Source organism: Simochromis diagramma, unplaced genomic scaffold (assembly GCF_900408965.1).
Source record: "Simochromis diagramma unplaced genomic scaffold, fSimDia1.1 OVJJ01000361.1, whole genome shotgun sequence".
Taxonomy (NCBI): domain Eukaryota; kingdom Metazoa; phylum Chordata; class Actinopteri; order Cichliformes; family Cichlidae; genus Simochromis; species Simochromis diagramma.
This window is the reverse complement of record NW_024386860.1, coordinates 3,531,692-3,549,972: the sequence shown is the minus strand read 5'-3', so window position 1 is coordinate 3,549,972 and position 18,281 is coordinate 3,531,692. Positions and strand designations below refer to the sequence as shown.

Sequence of the window (18,281 nt, the reverse complement as noted above, 5' to 3'; positions counted from 1 at the left end):
TATTAAGGCTGGTGAAAACTACACAAAACAAAAGCTGGAGATGAAGCTAAAAAATAAACTGGGGAAACTAAAAAACAAAACATAAAACCTGACGTGGCTACAAAGATACCTGGAATCTGGAGCATGAAACACAATGTGGCACAAAGGACAAACAACCTGACAAAGAATGAAGAGAAACACAAAGACTAAATACACACAAGGGTGATTAGGGGAAGTGGAAACACATAGGCAAACAGCTGACACTAATCTGACATAACACAAAGGAAGCAAAGCTGGCTACACTGACATAGGATGCAGACCTTCAAAATAAAGCAAACAGAATGGAAAGCAGACATGACAATACAATTTCACAACATGGACAAGAAACATGACAGACTAACACAGAAGACCTAAGTGAAACATAAACTAAAGGCAACCAAAAGATAATCAGATTTACTCAACATATAAAGGGATAACTTAAGAACTCAAACTGAACACGCTGGGTCAGAGATGCAGGATCGTGACAGTGTGAAGCTCAGTACTAGATGACTGTAATCTTCAGGCCCTTTTGGGTGTGATATTTTTTTGTCATGACAATCCCTCCAGGGTCTCAGGAACACTTCCAAAAATCGCTGTCTGTGAACACAGTTCAACCTCCTGTCCACAAGTGCAGGTTACAGCTCAATAACTGCAAAGAAGCTGTTTGAACATGATCCAGCACGTTCTTTGGGCCAAAGCTCATTTAAAGAGGACTCGGGCAAAGGGTAAAGCTGTTCTGTGATCAGCAGAGAGGGATTCTGGGATCAAACAGCCTCACACCTCTGCAGACTTTGTTCTGTAATATTTCACGCCTTGCAATGATATTAATGGAATATGCTGTTCTTTTCGCCTTTGTGAAACTCAACTGAGTCGGGCACACATTACAATGTTACCTTCAAAAGTGTCCAAGAATAATTCAGAATGAATAGTTATAAGTTTCAATGTAATGCACCACTTTTAGGCTGAACCCTTAAATTATTAAACCCGAGGCAAAGTCTCAGTAATGTTGACCAGAGTTTTCCAAAATAAGTTGGAGCAACTTGTAGCAAAGCAGCCACAAATCTTCACTATAAATAATTCATCAGAAAATCCGACTTCCCACACCTGGTAGTATGAATGAGTGGAGGCTTACAAAGATGTTGGAGGAGATGGCGCTGACAGACCTGTAGAGGGCGATATAACACAGAGACCAAATAAAACGCTTGAAAGGCGATGAGGTGTGTTCAGGCTGCTGACGGAAGGAGCGACTGTTTATCAAGTTTAAAGTGTTAAAAACGTCAGCACGTGCAAACAGCATGGGTGAAATGCCGCAAGACTGTGCTGCCACATTAAATACAGAAGTAAAACACCTATGGGTTGTCCGGTGTGATGTTGGCTTCCTGATTGCAGGAAGTTCAGAGAGAGGAGAAAGTGAAGGAGGTGCAACCCCTCCTCCTGCTCCTTCTTCTCCTCTCCGGCAGCTGAAGCCAAACCCTCCCTTACCTCTGCACGGTGCCTGTCTCCCCCCTCCCACCTCACTGGCCTTTATCATATATCACATAGCGTCGCCTCTTCATCCCCCAGACCTCATCATGACCTCAGCGACAGGAGCAGCGAGGACGTCTCCAAAACCCTGTTTATAACGCAAAGTTGCCAAGGTAAGATCCCTATGCTGGTCTCTCTTAGCTTTGGGTAGCTGCTCCCTATCATCATCATCATCTTCTTCTTCTTCTTCTAACATGGTCATGAGGATTTGCTATGCAGTCTCTTTATCCTCTGCAAATATTGACGCGAGTCTCGCTTTGCTTGTGAAGCGTTCAGCTCTCATTGCTGCTCCAGTGTGACCAGGCTCATCCTGTACAGTAGGTACGGCTAGTTTCACCCTCACACCTCTGCAGTAGAGTTCCTGTATGTCGGTATTAGTCATAATAACATTTCCAAACTCAAAGTGAAACTCAGTCCCGCCACTGTGGCGAGCATCACTAGACTGAAAGCATTCGCTCTTAAGGTTACTTAAACCAGGGCCGTGAGCTTTGTGGTACACTAAGCTTACTTAATAAATGACTACATCCAAGGCAGAGCCTGATGGCTTTTACCTATGATAGCATTATTTTTAATGGGATGCTGTGCAGCTATACTTAAAGCTACATCAGTGTTTATTTACATACTTGTGGAGAGGAGCAAATATCCTAAAGCACACAGATAATGTCCTGAGTGCGTAAGCATACAGTGGAGAATATTAAACCAATGCTGTGCTTTTTATTCCTTCTGGAAGTTGCCTCAGTGGCATACAGCAGTGTTGTTGCTTTTTCTTTGAACAGGTTGCATTGTCAGCAGACAGCGCAACATGTTATTAGCAAGTTAGTATTTATTATGGTATCAAACAGATTAGTCTTGTAATGGTGTTGAATCAGACAGGCATTGTGTAAAAGAAGGTTACAGCCTGCACAGCCTGTTATCAGAACATCAAGTGTAAGCTGGTTTAACTCTGAAAGTGTTCCACTTTGTTGGCTTCCTGATGACATTGTTAATAAAAGGCAGCTTTGTGGTGTTTGTAACATTACTGTGATAGAACATAATGCAGATTTCATGTACGTAAGGTGTGCTATAGCGGTGCCAGTGCTTTGCCTGCAGAATGCTTTGATGTGACCATGTGTAGAGGAGGCACGGGGACTATAGCACATACTGGGAGCAGATCATTTCAAAGCGATGCACCGCCTACAAGACACGAGGAAAAACCAAGTCATTTAATTTTGCCTCAGGAAATATATAGCCTGGTCTGTTAGCAGGCTCATTGCATAATAACCTAACTTTGTTAGTTATCTTTTAATCTTTTGTTGTTTCGGTTTCATGTTCTGGGCTTCCTTACGAAAGTTGTGACGTGAAAGTGGTGATCTTGAGATTTATTTCAGCAGGCTTGCATGCAGCTATAGAAAAATAAGTGATTGTAATACATTATTGAAAAGAACTGTAAAATCTGTTCTATAGCATGGATCAAATTGAACCTAGCAGGTCCCTTCTGACCATTTCCCTAATTACATCCCAGCAGGCTGAGTTATTATCCTGCTGTATCTCAAGTTTTAGCTTTTTAGGTGATTAACAACACTGTAAAATAGCGTAATAATGAATTTCCGAGCTTCAAATCTTCTAATACATCAGCCTAAATCCAGCAGGAGCAAAGAAAGGAATTCTGCTCAGAGGCCAAGAAAGGTGTTTGGATATTTACTGTGCCCTCACTCCCCTGGCTGCCAGCGTTATTTCATAATGGCATTTCTTGGGTCCTGTGGGTTATAGAAGATGCCACTCACAGATGGAGAGTGTGTGTGTGTGCATGTGTGTGGAGAGATGTGCAAGAACATGGCAAACACTCTCACTCATTAGTACCTGTTAGAATTATAAATGGGTGGTATATATAGGGTGGAGAGCAGTGAGCAGAGGACATGGAAAAAGGGGACTGTACGTCAGGCTGAGAGATAATGTTGGGAACTCTAGCTGAAAACTGATCAGCTCAGCTCACATGGAGAAAAACAAAGCAGCTCTTTCTCAGGAGTATTGATTAGATGCTGGCTCCCAGTCAGCTACCCCTGACTGTCATATTGTGTGTATCTTGTAGTATCCACAACAAAGGCAAGGCAAAGATTATAATGCCTCACCTGTCATGCCTTTTAGCCTATGTACTTAGCTGTGGCAAAAGAGTGAATAAAAGCAGTGAGCTGTGTGATATTAATAGGTCAGCATAAATGATGACAGGAGAGAAGAGAAGATGCTTAACTGTGCTATGCATGCAAAAAATGCTGCTCCATTACTCTCTTTGATCCACTATAGGGAGAGGCTGACAGTGGATCTGGCCCCAGCCACCAGAGACAGTGTGCTACAGAGACAGATGCAGCTCTCTGTTGAATGTCATATCCTCGTTACGGCTCAAAAGAGACCAGAGAGAGCCTGGTGTGTGTGTGTGTGTGTGTGTGTGTGTGTGTGTGTGTGTGTGTGTGTGTGTGTGTGTGTGTGTGTGTGTGTGTGTGTGTGTGTGTGTGTGTGTGTGTCGTGTTGTGCAGTGGTTTTAATGCTCGACTGATTTTCACTGTCTAAATGGGAGGGCAAAGCTGTGAAAAGAAAAAAAAAGAAACATTACAGTAAGTAGGTTGCATCACCTGGCCGTGGTTTGGCTTGAAACTGAAAAAGCTATTTCCCTTCCACGCACAATCACATTTTTATGGCTCTCATTTCACTTTTTTTTCCTGCTCATGCTCTGCAGACGGTCAGCTCTGTATAGTCTCCCCTGTATCCTCCTCAGTCTCACCCACCTCCCTTCTTTCCCTTGGCAGACAGTCCCATGGGCCAGAGCAGAAGGACGCCAGCAGAGTGGAGATGTTCAGAAAGAGGCCTCCCCCAGGTCAGTACATTAATCACATCTGCAGTTAAACTAGTTTCATCCAGTGTGGCTTGACAATGAGAAATGCAGTGAACCAAATGACAACGTAGACATGGAAGGTGTGATGCATGCTGCACGATAGCAAGAGTGCATTCACATATTTATCTACAGCCAGAAACAATATGCTGGAAAACAAACATTCAATACATTTCAGACTATCATAATGTATTAAACAGCACTTATTACTGAAGCTCATCTGCAGATTCCCAGACAGACAATGTATTATGACACCAGTTCTCTGGAGGGGAGGGTGGGGGCTCTAAAACAACCAGATGGAAATGACTGAAAGATAGAAGTTTTCACAAACACTGGCCGAACACAGCTTTAGCCTTCAGTTCAATTCAATTTTGTTTATATTTCACCAAATCACAATAACAGTTGACTCAAATGACTTTATATTGTAAGGTAAAGACCCTAAAATAATAGAGAGAAATCCCAACAGTCAGACAACCCCTTCTGAGCAAGTACTTGGAGAGAGTGGGAAGGAAAAACTCCCTTTAAACAGGAAGAAACCTGCAGCAGAACCAGGCTCAGATTGGGGGATCCATCTGCCACAACTTGTTTTACATAGTTTGACAGTATCATTGAATGCTTCTGTGGTTAATAAAACGAAGGAGGTTTCCAAATTATTACTAAATTAACGATATAAGTTATTTATAGCTTACTGATTGCTCTTAAACCCGGTGGGGCAGCACATTGGTTGCTTTGTGTGTGGACTTCGCATGTTATCGCTGTACCAGTGCAGACTCTCTCCTGGTATTTATTGTCTTGTTGTCTAGTAATTTTATTTGTTCTATACGCTGCTGTGAGAAAGACTGCCATCGAAAAGACTTTCATTGTACAAGCTGCACAATGACAATAAAGAATCTATCTATATAGTAGTAATGTTCTTGTTTGGTTACTCTGGGGTTATAAATATGGCCGTAGGTGTGAATGGTTGTTAGCCCTGCAATAGACTGGCAACCTGTCCAGGGTATACCTTGCCCTGCATCAGCTGGGATAGGCTCCCAGCCTCTCTGCGACCCTGAACTGGATAGATGTTAAAAAAAACAAACACTTGGGAATAACATTCTTAAACCTGACTTTTGTGTGTGTGGCATTGATGTAGATGTATGGTAATGCCTGACTCAGGCTCCAAGCACCGAGAGGCATTTTAGCCATGAGAAGTCACTTTTCAGACCTCGAAAAAGTAACTGGGAAAAGGCCAAGTGTCTCAGGTATGTGCTAAGTCCGCACAGAACCAGAGTACTAGTTCAAGCTAGTGAACACTAACAAAGGATCTCCAAACAAGTCATACTGTCCCCTTTCTCATTTCTCATTTCCTGCATTCTCATTTCCTCTCATCTTGGTCCTTCCCATCAGAAAGATGAACAGAGGAGGCGAGGGAGAGAGAGCACTTTAACAAAATGAGACATTCTGGAGCCATAACCCAATGTGAAAAGATTTTTAATCAAACCCACACAAACTGTGAAGGGCTGAAAGTTTGATCACACAGTTAAATAACTGAACGGCGTATGGACTGAAAGGACTGTAGAGTTTGTTGCATATATTCCAGCTGTGTGACACCGCTTTTATAAAGTGTTAAATTAAACATGCTCCTGCAAAGGATACATCTTTCCTGGCAAGCCTCCTCTCTCCTCAGTCCTCCAGATGCATTTTAGGAGCTGAGACGTCCTTCAGGGAGGCGCACTGACATGGATTTCAGGGCCAGAAGCAAGATGACAGAGGAAAGGGGAGACTAGGAGGGACAGATTATAGAAAGTGAGAAATGAGAAAAGTTTTCTGTTCTCACAGTCTGACGGTTTCGTAAAGCAGGTGTTTTGACTGCAGTTGATGCTCGTTTGGAGAAGAGGCATTGGTGTAAGCAGAAAATGCTAATTATTAGAATACAAGAAAAGAATAGAGATTAGGTACAGGTGAAACACGAGGTTTACGCACGGTAAAAACCTGACTAATGTTGAATGAATAAATTAATTAATGAATTGCCATCATTGATTAGGTGGTAAGTGGACTATGGTATTTATATACTGCCTTTCTATTCAATTTGAGCTCTCAAATCACTTTCTACTGCAGTCTCATTCCCCCAATCACACTGAGAGTCATACAGAAGTATTAGCCGTGCTTTTATCTATCTTTCCCTAAGCCTTCACACGATCTGTGTGCGCTCATCTCTGAAAAGAAAAAGTCAAATCAGAGCTCGTGATCTCTGAATACAAGACGCCTGCAGATGCTGATCAAAGTGAAGTGGTTTCATCAGTGATGCATTGCAGGTCATTAAAGAGACTGCCATAATGTCATTGTTGTACCTTGCCGTCATCAGTCCCCATCCATAATTCCTGCCCCGTCAAATCAGTTCTGATAGGTGTAAACTAACTCTTCATGTGCCAAAACAACCTGCTGTTTGTAGAGGAAGTTGCCTGTTCGCCCCCCGCAGTGCTTTGTTTTGGTTTCTTAGGCTCATGCTTCACATATAGATCAGGAAGAGCCTCAGCCTCAACACGAGGATCGCCGCTCAGCACGTGCCCGGGCACCTGTCTGGCCCTTCCCACTGCGGCACACCTTCTAACGTTAGGATCACGCAGGACACTGAACTCCTGCACCGGACATTTTGGCTCCAAACGACAATTGGACTCCACACACGAAAAAACGACTTTGGATCCAAAATGGCGACCAGTTTCGGCTGTAGGACCCGTGGTGATGCGGCTTCCATGGTAACGCCTCTCGCCTTTGAGATTGCGTAATGCCTACACGAGCATCAGTGTTTATGTTTCGAATGAGGCTGACAGTGAGGATGCAGCCCGTGTGGCTTGATGACGCTGCACCTTCAAACTTCACATAAAGCACGATGTTCACAGAAAATACAGGTCCGAGCCCTGCGCTTTATTTTCCTAATTAGAAAAAAAGATGACATCACTGATCCCGCGGAAGGAGGAAGACGAATCACCAAGGGGTGGACATCGCTTGCACGTGTGTATATTTTGGGGGAGGGGATGGAGCAATAAGCAGCAGAGGCTGGGACTGGGACTGAGTCTCTAATCTAACTTGACTGAGCTGGGGCCGGAGCTTCGTGCGCGCGTCCTTGCGGAGACGTGACGGTCAGATGTGGCTGTGACTTGTTACTGAAACAGCGCATAGCCAGCGATATAAGGGGGAAAAAATCACACTGTGACTTAAAGAAATTTAAGATGACAGTGCTCAAAGACATCCCGGAGAAATGGTTTCCAGTCGTTCTTTTCCCCCTGCAAGGAAAGAAAAAGAGAGGACTGGATGGAAGAAAATCGAAAAAGAGGCGGACAGGTACGAGTCTGTGCGGGGAAAATTAAGGCTGAAGTTGGGAAGAAGTCTTTACTGTCTTCACCGTCAGGAGGCTGTTCATCGTGCAAACTATTTATTTGTTTGTTTCCTAATAAATATCATCTCTCATCTTCATCCCATCTGAGTCCAAGTCTCATTCCTGCTGCTTCATCTGTCTCTCACTCTCTTTTGCATATGTGTCATATTACATCTCTGCATCACAGACCTAGTTGGTTTGTTTGGGGTTTTTTGCACTGTAGCACTTTGTGTCATCAGTGACTGTTCAGGTTTTTACACATCAGCATTCTCCTAAGATTTAATAACAGAGAGATATCTGTTGTTCTTCTGATTTCACACTTCAGTCTGTATCTTTTGGAGTTGACCCCAACAGCCTTAAACTAGTTGCTTAATCTCAGCTGTTTTCCGGTGTTTCGTGCTGACAGTGAATCATGCCAAACACCAGAGTTTTGCTTGGATCCGGTCTAAATATGTGGCTGATGTTCGTGTCTCTGCTGCGTGAGTCCCTGATCAATCTTTCAGGCGCCAGCCCTCCTCTGCACTGCTCCATCTGTATTCTTATTCCTTAGGTTAACTATCTCAAATCACCCTGGATGTGCACCTTCATTTGACCTCCACTCCATCATTCTCTGATTGTGTCACTAGCATTGTTTTCCAGCAAATTAGATCACCGTATGCGCGTGCTGGGCTGCACACGACTCCGCTATCCCCTTTTCACCTAATTAGATCAGCCACTGTGAGTGATGCTCACTTCTCCGCAGTCTGATCTGACCCTGACTTAGTTTTAGTCGTGGCAGGGACATTAGTGCTTCCCGTACTGCAATTCACATTGAATGACTGTAGTCGTTATTGTTCCGAATTCAATCTGCACTAAATCTGTTGTGCGAGTGTGTCGCTTGTGGAGACGTAAGGAGATTGTGTCCTCACATGTCCAGCCATGAGCAGTGACAGTGTTAAAGAGACAGGAAGGTAGATGAAACAAAATTAGTGCTTTTGTATTAGGTTACAGTTACTCTTTCTATGTGACATTAGTTATTTTAGTTTAAATCAATATATATTAACTCGTTTGTGTCTCAGCCCTTTATGGAAACCTTATGCTGGGAGTAAGGCTGCCACTGAAAGTTTCTCCGTAATGGAGCTTTATAGATTCACGCAGGTTTACTGTATGGTATGCAGCTTGCGTCAGGGCTTCTAATGCCCTTGAAGTTGTCAGAGACATTAAACACTTACTGAGCAGTTTGTTAAAGATGCTCATGCATTTAGGCTGAGGTGTTCAGCTTGCACAGCAGTGGCTGGGACAGACACAGGCTGGTCCTGACTTCACATTGGTGCTTAGCTGGCACAAGGATCTTGGCTTTTCCCAGCAGGCTTGGCACTGCATGTCAGACAGATCTCTCTGGTGGACATTTGTCTCAGAAAACAGCACGATGACCTTCATCTTAGGAGGAGAAATGCCAGAGGGATTGGAAAAGTATGTGGATTGTGCACAATCACATTCACAGCTTTTTGCATGCACCCAGAAATCTCACATCTGTCAGATAGAAACTCCAAGAAAGGGAAGTTGATGCCTAAAACAATTTTTCTTATGTAACTATTTAGAATTTTTTTCTAATAAATCGTGCTACTCAACAACAGCTGCGGTGACAGATAGGAATATTAAAAACAAAAGTAACTCACTTGCTTTTGGAAACAATGAAAAACAATTTGCCTCTTCCTGGGGGCTTTGTCACACTTACGTGCTTTGGATCATACAAACAAATTTTAATAATCAACAAAGTTAAAGACTACAGTTTTGTATTTACTTGCGTTAACATCACTGTGGAGGAATTTTGGCCCACTCTTCTTCGTAGAATTGTTTTAATTTAGTCGCACTGGATGGTTTTCCAGCATGGGCAATCTTTTACAAGTCACGCAAAAATATCTCAATCTGGATTTGTGGCTTTGGCTGAGGAGGTAGTGCAGGTTGTCTATTAATCAGAAGGGCAGTGGTTCAATCCTGCACTTTTTCCGTCTGCATGTCAGAGTGTCCTTGGGTGAGATACTGAACCCCCAAATTGTTGAATGTTAGATAGACAAATATATTAAAAAAGAAATCGGGAAGGGGCAAATACTTTTTCAGGGCACTGTGCAACAAATTTTGACCATGCTTTTGTTTTCTCGGCCTTCTTTTTCCGGTCCTGGCAGATAGTTACTCTTCACTGAGCGTGGTTCTGCTTGAGGTCTCTATGTGGTAACAGGGAGTTGCCAGCCTAACAAGCACTTTACCGGAAATTATTGCATTGTTGGGGTTATTTCTATAATGTTGTATGGTCTTTGCTTTACAGTGTAAAGCACCATGAGGTGACCGTAGTTGTGAACTGACCTCTTTTTAATAAACCGGAGCAAAATACATTTAAATATGCCAATATTTTATCAACATAACAAACAATGATGTAATTATTTCTGCTAGTGTCCCTCTCATTGTCAGTCTCACTCAACACCATCAGCAATAAGTGGACGTAACGTGTTTTTCTAAATTGACTAAAACCACCCTGACAAAGGCGCAGCTGGTCTAAAGCCGACCAGAGCTAATCTGTCACATCAGATCTGTCTTATAATCTGACGGTAAAGTGCAGCTCTAATGGGATCACTTTAAGTGGCCTCTGTCTCTTTTGGTGAAGCTGAATGCAGCAGGGACAAAGATGTAGGTTATGAGCAGTGTGAAAGCTTCACTGTGCTGCAGAAACACAGGAAACCACAGCGTCTTTGTTTATGTGCCGGCATTTGATTATAGCCTATCGGTTTCTGTTGTGTGATGTCCCTTCCTGTGGCACCTCACTGCCTTTCACAAATCTGTCAAAAGTATGCTAAGGACTGTGCTTTCGTGCACAAAACATGCGCTTGGTCTTGGATATTATTACTTTGGTGTGTGTCTGTGTGCAGCCCTGTTCAAAATGACCAGTCATTTCATTTTAAAAGCCATTTCATTAATATTAGAAGAGAAGCGACTGGTGTTGGAGGAAGATGAGGAGGGGAACTCCCAAACTACTTTGCATCAGCATAACAGAAACCTAAAAACAGCAATAGGATAAAGTGCAAGGTCAGGAGGAGGGGTGCACAAGAGATTGAGCACAGGAAAAAGAAACGGTCTTAATTTTACTCTCTGAAACTTGGAGACTATACTATGATCTGCCCATATCGGTGCCTAAACTTTTGCACGCACACTCATGTTTGGTTGCGTGTATCTGGCCACGACTGCACATCTGGTTAATAACAAAGAGTAGTAGCAGCTAACGAAACATCAGCGATGATTGGCCTGCTTATTGGTTTTGCATGGCTCCTGCCTGACACTCTGTATCTATTACACTCAACCAATGCACAGCACAGTCAGTGATGTATGAATACATGCTTCAACACTGCCGGCTGTTTTCTTCCATACTGACCTGTACAACTGCAATTGCACACAATATAATACAGTTTTATATAATAACACTCATACATTCTGAATGTCCATTACCATTAGTAAGTAAGATAGCATCCATAAGTATCTTGTACTTTATATTCTAACCACAATCGAGCCTTCTGTACATACTACTTCATTTATCTTATTTGTTTTTCTATGCTTATTACTCTTTTCTTTTCTTTTAGTGTAGATATTTATTTTACTGTGAGGGCAACTCACAAAGTAAAACAATCATTGCTCAGTGTAACCACTGTGTTTTGGGGTGTATATGACAATAAACGTCTTGATTTCACTGCTTGATTCCCTCTCTTTTGTTTCCAGGTTTTAGGAAGCTGTGAATAGTGCCGACATTTTTAAACTCTGCAGTTTGCCAAACATGCTAAAAATTCGTCCTTATGCAGACTTACTGCATGTGTTTTTTTTGATGCCTTAATGACTCATCTTGTGTGCTGTGTTTCCGCAGAGGAGGAGAGAAGGGTCAGAGCCAATGACAGAGAGTACAACGAAAAGTTTCAGTATGCCGTAAGAGAGTTTGCTGTTTTCTATTGTACATATTTAAAATATTTATACTCGTAAAGCAATTTAACTGAGAGGTATTTTCTTCCCTCCTAATCCTCCAGAGTAACTGCATCATGACATCCAAGTACAACATCATCACGTTTCTGCCCGTCAATCTGTTTGAGCAGTTCCAGGAAGTAGCCAACACCTACTTTCTTTTCCTGCTCATACTACAGGTGAGAAATCAAAGACAGACAGGAGGCATAAGGAGCACATGATTTTCTAGTTAACGCCCTTAAAGGACCGTGATCAGTAACTGTTAGTTAAAGTTTGGTGGTACAAAATTAGATGAATATTGGTACATTCAAATTCCAAATGGCTGATCTAATCTGTTGTAGAAATGGAAAATAAGCTATTAATAAAAGACTTTCAGGGAAGTAGTGAGCCTCACAGTTTCCTGCACTTGAGAATATGATGAAAAAAAAACATCAATGCAGAATATGAGATCAGTTATTTCATAACAAATCATTTCAAACACATTTCACTGGCAACAAATGCCTCTTGATTATGTCATAATGTCTAGTGGATGGAGTAACATGAAAATTCATACACACAGTTAGCTCATTGTGTGAATGAGGCAAACTATATGCTGTCAGGCCAGACCAGAGGCCCAAGGCCACTTGCTGCGCCTCTTCCCCCTGTTCTCTCCTCTAGCTTTCCTGTCATAATAAAGCCAGAAAAACACACGTGCCAGAGGCCGATCCTTGGAACTTTTTCTGCACACCAGCAGCAAAATTTCATTACGTGCAGTACTTTGGTACTGTACTGTATGATTGTAGTGATGGCATGTTATCAATTATCAATATTTTAAATAATAGTAAATGAGTGTGTAATCAAATGATATGCAGGGAAACCTGCACATCATTAGCACGTGACTGTGGGGCAGTGAGGATGCTGATTTTAAGTCCAGGCTAACAGAGCGCTCTTGCTGTTATTTCTTTTATGTTTTTGCATTTTTAGAAGCCACTGTAAGTTCTCCTGTTCATTAGGCTAGAGATATTGAGTTAGTTGCAATCTCAAACCTTGCTAGATAAAATGAAATCATACCCCCCCAGCTCCTTTAAACTCATTTCAAAGCCCCAAAATGTTATATTATGTTATAGTTCAACTAAAAGCAAGGTTTGGTTCCTAACACTCTGGTGAAGTTAGGGGTCTATTATTGAACAAATGCTTATTTTAAAACTACCCAAACAAACCAGTGTACTGTAGCTTTGTTGTTTTTGCCTCCTTGGTACTGTCTCACCATGATTTTGTACCATCAGGTACACTCACCATCATAACAAGCTGTCTTTGATGTGGCTGGGGTTAGACGTAGCTATCTCTGTATCTTACACTGCCTTTGTGTTCCATTTTAAAAGTAATTTTCATAATAAGCTTTGTCTCCCTGTGTTTAGTTGATACCTCAGATCTCCTCCCTCTCCTGGTTCACCACCATCGTGCCTTTAGCTCTGGTGCTGAGCATCACTGCAGTAAAGGATGCCACGGATGACTACGTGAGTATGTTTTCATGCACCACAGGCACAGATACGAGTCTGTATTTCTACTACACGTTACCTTTTGTCATCTCTAGTTTCGTCACAAGAGCGACAACCAAGTGAACAATCGTCAGTCTCAGGTCCTCATCCGTGGCTCGTGAGTCATTACATCTGACAACTTACCTGTTCAGATTTTACCCATCTCTTGATTTAAGAGGTTTCTTAAAATAGAGCAGCATCCGTTACTTTTTTTTTTTTTTACTGTTTCTCTTCGTTTTGCTCTTCCAGGCTTCAAAATGAAAAGTGGATGAATGTTCGAGTGGGTGATATTATTAAACTGGAAAACAACCAGTTTGTGGCAGTAAGTGTGCACCCAGCACAGAAACAAAAGAAAACATAGTGATCAGTAGTCCGAAAAGGCCCATTTATCTACCATTACACCAGCTTAGTGTTCAGCACCAGCATCTTCTCGTGTTTTTAGACCTCTGTTTGTTCATAATAGCTTTCAGTAGACCACAAGCTCTGATGCTAAATGGATTGTAATGCATTATGTGCCTCATTAGAAGTGCTACATTTAATCACTAACATGCTTTCAGTTGCAATTATTCTGCCTTTTCTTGTAGCTGTAATAGATGCAAACAGTCGTTGCTGTGTCATCAGCGCTTTTCTAGTTCAGTCCATGTTGACCGTGCTGATGCTAATCTCAGCTGTTGTATCCATTTTCAGGCTGACCTGCTCCTGTTGTCTAGCACTGAACCTCATGGTCTCTGTTACATCGAGACAGCCGAGCTAGACGGGTCAGAAAACACGCTGCACCTCAACATCTGTTCGCGTGACCAAAAAAAACCTAAAATCTGCAGAAGGAACGCAACACTACATCTAAACTGCTGTGTGTGGTTTTATCTTGCAGAGAGACCAATATGAAGGTGCGTCAGTCTGTGTCAGTGACATCTGAACTTGGAGACCCGAACAACTTGGCTTCATTTGACGGTGAGTTAGGAGGAGAATCATGCTAATGCACATTTCTGATAACAAATGCACACTAAAATTCACACATACACACAAACAGAGACACACACTTTCTGTACCGCTCCACCATCAGTGAATGGCAGCCTATCACACAGCCACCGCATCACTTTGTCAGCACATCACACCCACACACTCCTCACCTGCTCGGGAAAATGCATTACTGCAGCAAATCTGCTCACGTTTTGCCTCACATCAGCTTACAAAAGGTGTGTGATCCTCCCTCTGTGCACGTGTTCAGGTGCACGACAACAGCGTGATGTCATCCGGGTGATTAATTCAATTCTAAAAACATAGCAGTGACTGGATTCAGATGACTATGAATGAGCATCTAATTTACATTTGTGTGTTTGCTTGTCCACACTCTTCTTTGTGTGAAGGCGAGGTGGTGTGTGAGCCTCCCAACAACAAGCTGGATCGTTTTTCCGGGACTCTGTACTGGAGAGAGAAGAAATACAGCCTGACCAATCAGAACATGCTCCTCCGAGGATGCGTGCTCCGCAACACAGAGGCTTGCTATGGCCTGGTCATCTTTGCAGGTAGGTGTGTGCATGTTTGCACAAAAAAATAATGCATTTGCTGTATGTTGCAAGTCTAATCCTGTTTCTGTTTGCCAGGCCCAGACACCAAGCTAATGCAGAACAGCGGTCGCACCAAGTTTAAGCGTACGAGTATCGATCGATTGATGAACACACTGGTCCTCTGGGTAGGACATCCCACACTTCTCATTTTCATAGCTCATAACTATTTCAGGACATGATCTCACTGGCTTGAATTTAGTTTCATATATCTACACTAGTGATGTATTCTGTTCTAACTTAGGCTTAAATGACTACAGATCTAACTATAAAATTCATTTATTTACTCTCTACTTTTTCGTCTGTGTCCATTTTCTGTCAGATATTTGGCTTCCTGGTGTGCATGGGTATGATCCTGGCTGTGGGTAATGCAGGGTGGGAGAAAGAGGTGGGGTCCTTGTTCCAGAGCTACCTGGCTTGGGACACTCCTGTGAATAACTTCCTGTTCTCGGCCTTCCTCTCCTTTTGGTCCTACGTCATCATTCTTAATACCGTCGTGCCTATCTCTCTATATGTCAGGTAGGAAGAAAACAATAGTTCTATAAGAATATATAAATGATGCTTACAGACAAAAACCCTGTGTTTGCCCTTCCCACATATAAACTGGTGTTTATAAAGAAAGAATGTATGGACCTCATGGATAGAATACTGTGCAAAAGTCTTAAGCCAACCCTCATTTCCTCATATTTTGCTTACTTCAGGCTTACTTCATACTTTTTTTAATTGTCTTGAGCAAAAGTGCTCCAGACTTTCTGAAAATCATTTATAGTGTTTCTTTGGACATTAGCTTCTTTTTCACTCATTTTCAGTCCAGTCCGTGTACCTGACAGTGTTCGTAGGAGTGCTTGTTTTTGTGTGTTTGTTAATCATTAAAACATAAAAATGAAGACTAACTCAAAACCTAACACCTCAACAACTAAAATGAATTATCTACAACAGATAAATAGCATCTGAAAGTCCTTATGGAATTGGAAAAGACAAAGCAAAGACCTGAGGCAGGACCTAAAAGAAGCGTCTGCTGTTCTCTGAAGCTTCATCAGAAATGGCCTCAATAGTAGTGCAGCTGTTAAGAAGCCATTTTTAAGAACTGGCAACAAGTCTGATGGAGTGATGAATCCAAATATGAAATTTTCACATTTGTGTTTAGTGACCGTTGAAATCAAGATGTTCACAGGAGGTAAAGAGAGAGATACAACAGCGTCTACAGCCATCTGTAAAACATAGTCGAGGCTCTGTCTTGATCCCAAACACACTGCCAAAGCAGTTAAAGCATACCTGGATTTAAACACACACACACACATATAAACATTTATAAACTTTACTTCTTCCTTATATCTTGCAATCTGTGTGTCAATAGATTGCTGTACTTCAAAAATATCAAGAAATGATGGGTTGCACAACAATTTGCATAATACTGGACTTGTGACCATGCGTGTTCCCAACTTTACATAGAAAGTCAACCACAATACTCGGAAGTAGAGATAAAGATTAGTTAGACAGTGATTAATATAAAGCAGCAGTTGGAGATAGTGTTTGCCATTTGCAAACATCATTGAAAATTTATCGTGTACTTGGTTTTATCAGTCCTCTTATCACAGTCATTCATTGGTAATATTAGTGCTGTAAAAAGCTGGTGCCTAGTGGTACAATGGCCCCAATTATTTTTCATTTACAAGAGTTTTTCTTCTGTTTGTGTCTCCAGAAGTGAGGCAAACAAAACCCACATTTCTTTTTTCTTGTTTTCTTCATTCCTCTGGTCAAGCCAGTTGTGGTCTTTTGTTTTCCAGACAGCTTCAGGTGCAAATAGGAGTGCAAGTACTGAAAGTATTGGTGTCTATATCCAGTCAGAGAAGTGGAAATGAGAGTTGTGCACATGCGAAACGTATATTTAATAATGACTGAGATTTAGAAAAGAGGAACATGCACACAGCTGTATAAACGTGATTTTAAAAAATCGCTACATGCTTTTCTGTCTTTACATGCACACAATCTTACTGTGTATGCAAAGAGATCTGGTCCTTGGTAATCAGTAAGTCAGTGAACTGCACTGACTGCATGCCAAATGTATTTGGCCAGAAAATCTTTGTATTGTTCTGTGCTCACTTGTTCTGTTACTTACTTAGTTACATTTATTTTAAACTGTGAACGGCTCGGAGTTTGTAACCTCTCCCCTTCCTCACCTGCTTCAGTGTGGAGGTGATCAGGCTCGGTCACAGCTACTTCATTAACTGGGACCAACAGATGTTCTGCTCACAATGTAACACAGCAGCTGAGGCCAGGACCACCACTCTGAACGAGGAACTGGGACAAGTAAGTGTCCAGACTCACTCTGTACTCTGCAAATCCATCCATCGTGCTTTGCTTTGAGTAGTTATATACTCCTAAAATGATCCTAGGTTGAATACATCTTCAGTGACAAGACTGGAACGCTCACTCAGAACATCATGACGTTCAATAAGTGCTCCATCAATGGACAGAGTTACGGTAAGGACACACACAATACATGTGCATGTAGCAGAGACCGTATGTACGTGTATATCAGAGCTCATACATGTGGTGCCGATGTGTTTGTCAGGTGATCTAACAGACCCACTGGAAACTCAGCCAAAGGTGCGTATGAGTATTTTTTGATCAATCATAGATCACATGCATGTCTGTTATCACCTGTGATTTTATTTATCACTCATTTGTCTTCAGAGGCTGGACTTCAGTCCCTTCAACCCGCTGGCGGACCCAGACTTCTGCTTCTATGATGACAAGCTGCTGGAATCAGTGAAAGTGGGAGACTCGTGCACTCATGAGTTTTTCCGCTTGCTCTCCCTCTGTCACACCGTTATGAGTGAGGAGAAAAGTGAGGGTGAGCTTAAAAAAAGAGAGAAGCTGCAAAACAGCAAATAATGACATCAAAACTCAACATCTGCTCATTCGTTATCGTATAATATTTAACGACTGTTTTACCTGCCTGCACAGGAGAGCTGGTTTATAAGGCTCAGTCTCCAGACGAGGGCGCTTTAGTGACGGCGGCTCGAAACTTTGGCTTTGTGTTTCGCTCCCGAACCCCTGGGACGATAACCACCACAGAAATGGGACGCACCGTCACCTACTCGCTGCTCGCCATACTGGACTTCAACAACATACGCAAGCGAATGTCTGTTATAGGTATGCAGCAATCCGTGCTTTTTCTTCTGATTTAACTACAAAAAACCTGCGTATGGTGGCCCCGAGAGGTCAAATGCACAGCAACATAAGAAAACACCAGTAAATAGAAAAATTCTACAAAAGCACACAATGGAAAAGGAAACAAATATGCAAAAACAACACTTATAAATCATTGGCTTCTTTCAAGCGTGTCTCAGTGCAATCCTCCACATATTTTGGTTTCTGTCACTTACGTCACATTATTGTCTTGTTTTGTGAGATTTGGGTTTTTTAACTTTCATTGTGCATTGTGCGCTTTTGCA

At 42.1% G+C, this 18,281-nt stretch overlaps 1 protein-coding gene across 2 annotated transcripts in view; it reads left to right on the top strand.

Moving 5' to 3' along the window:
- The first annotated feature begins 1,300 nt into the window (after window positions 1-1,300).
- atp8b2 (ATPase phospholipid transporting 8B2) overlaps window positions 1,301-18,281 on the top strand; it is a 28,643-nt gene continuing 11,662 nt past the window's right edge. The window contains exons 1-17 of one of the 2 annotated variants that reach the window (XM_040029757.1): window positions 1,301-1,655; window positions 4,323-4,390; window positions 11,647-11,705; window positions 11,804-11,917; window positions 13,136-13,234; window positions 13,312-13,373; window positions 13,505-13,577; window positions 13,943-14,013; window positions 14,127-14,206; window positions 14,623-14,781; window positions 14,860-14,948; window positions 15,143-15,339; window positions 17,010-17,130; window positions 17,217-17,304; window positions 17,396-17,430; window positions 17,518-17,677; window positions 17,791-17,979. In XM_040029757.1, coding sequence (XP_039885691.1) covers window positions 4,366-4,390; window positions 11,647-11,705; window positions 11,804-11,917; window positions 13,136-13,234; window positions 13,312-13,373; window positions 13,505-13,577; window positions 13,943-14,013; window positions 14,127-14,206; window positions 14,623-14,781; window positions 14,860-14,948; window positions 15,143-15,339; window positions 17,010-17,130; window positions 17,217-17,304; window positions 17,396-17,430; window positions 17,518-17,677; window positions 17,791-17,979 — 1,621 coding nt within the window. In that variant the 5' untranslated portion in view covers window positions 1,301-1,655; window positions 4,323-4,365. Of the gene's footprint in view, window positions 1,656-4,322; window positions 4,391-4,418; window positions 7,727-11,646; window positions 11,706-11,803; window positions 11,918-13,135; window positions 13,235-13,311; window positions 13,374-13,504; window positions 13,578-13,942; window positions 14,014-14,126; window positions 14,207-14,622; window positions 14,782-14,859; window positions 14,949-15,142; window positions 15,340-17,009; window positions 17,131-17,216; window positions 17,305-17,395; window positions 17,431-17,517; window positions 17,678-17,790; window positions 17,980-18,281 lie in introns of those variants that run through there. The other variant, XM_040029756.1, reaches the window with a different exon arrangement.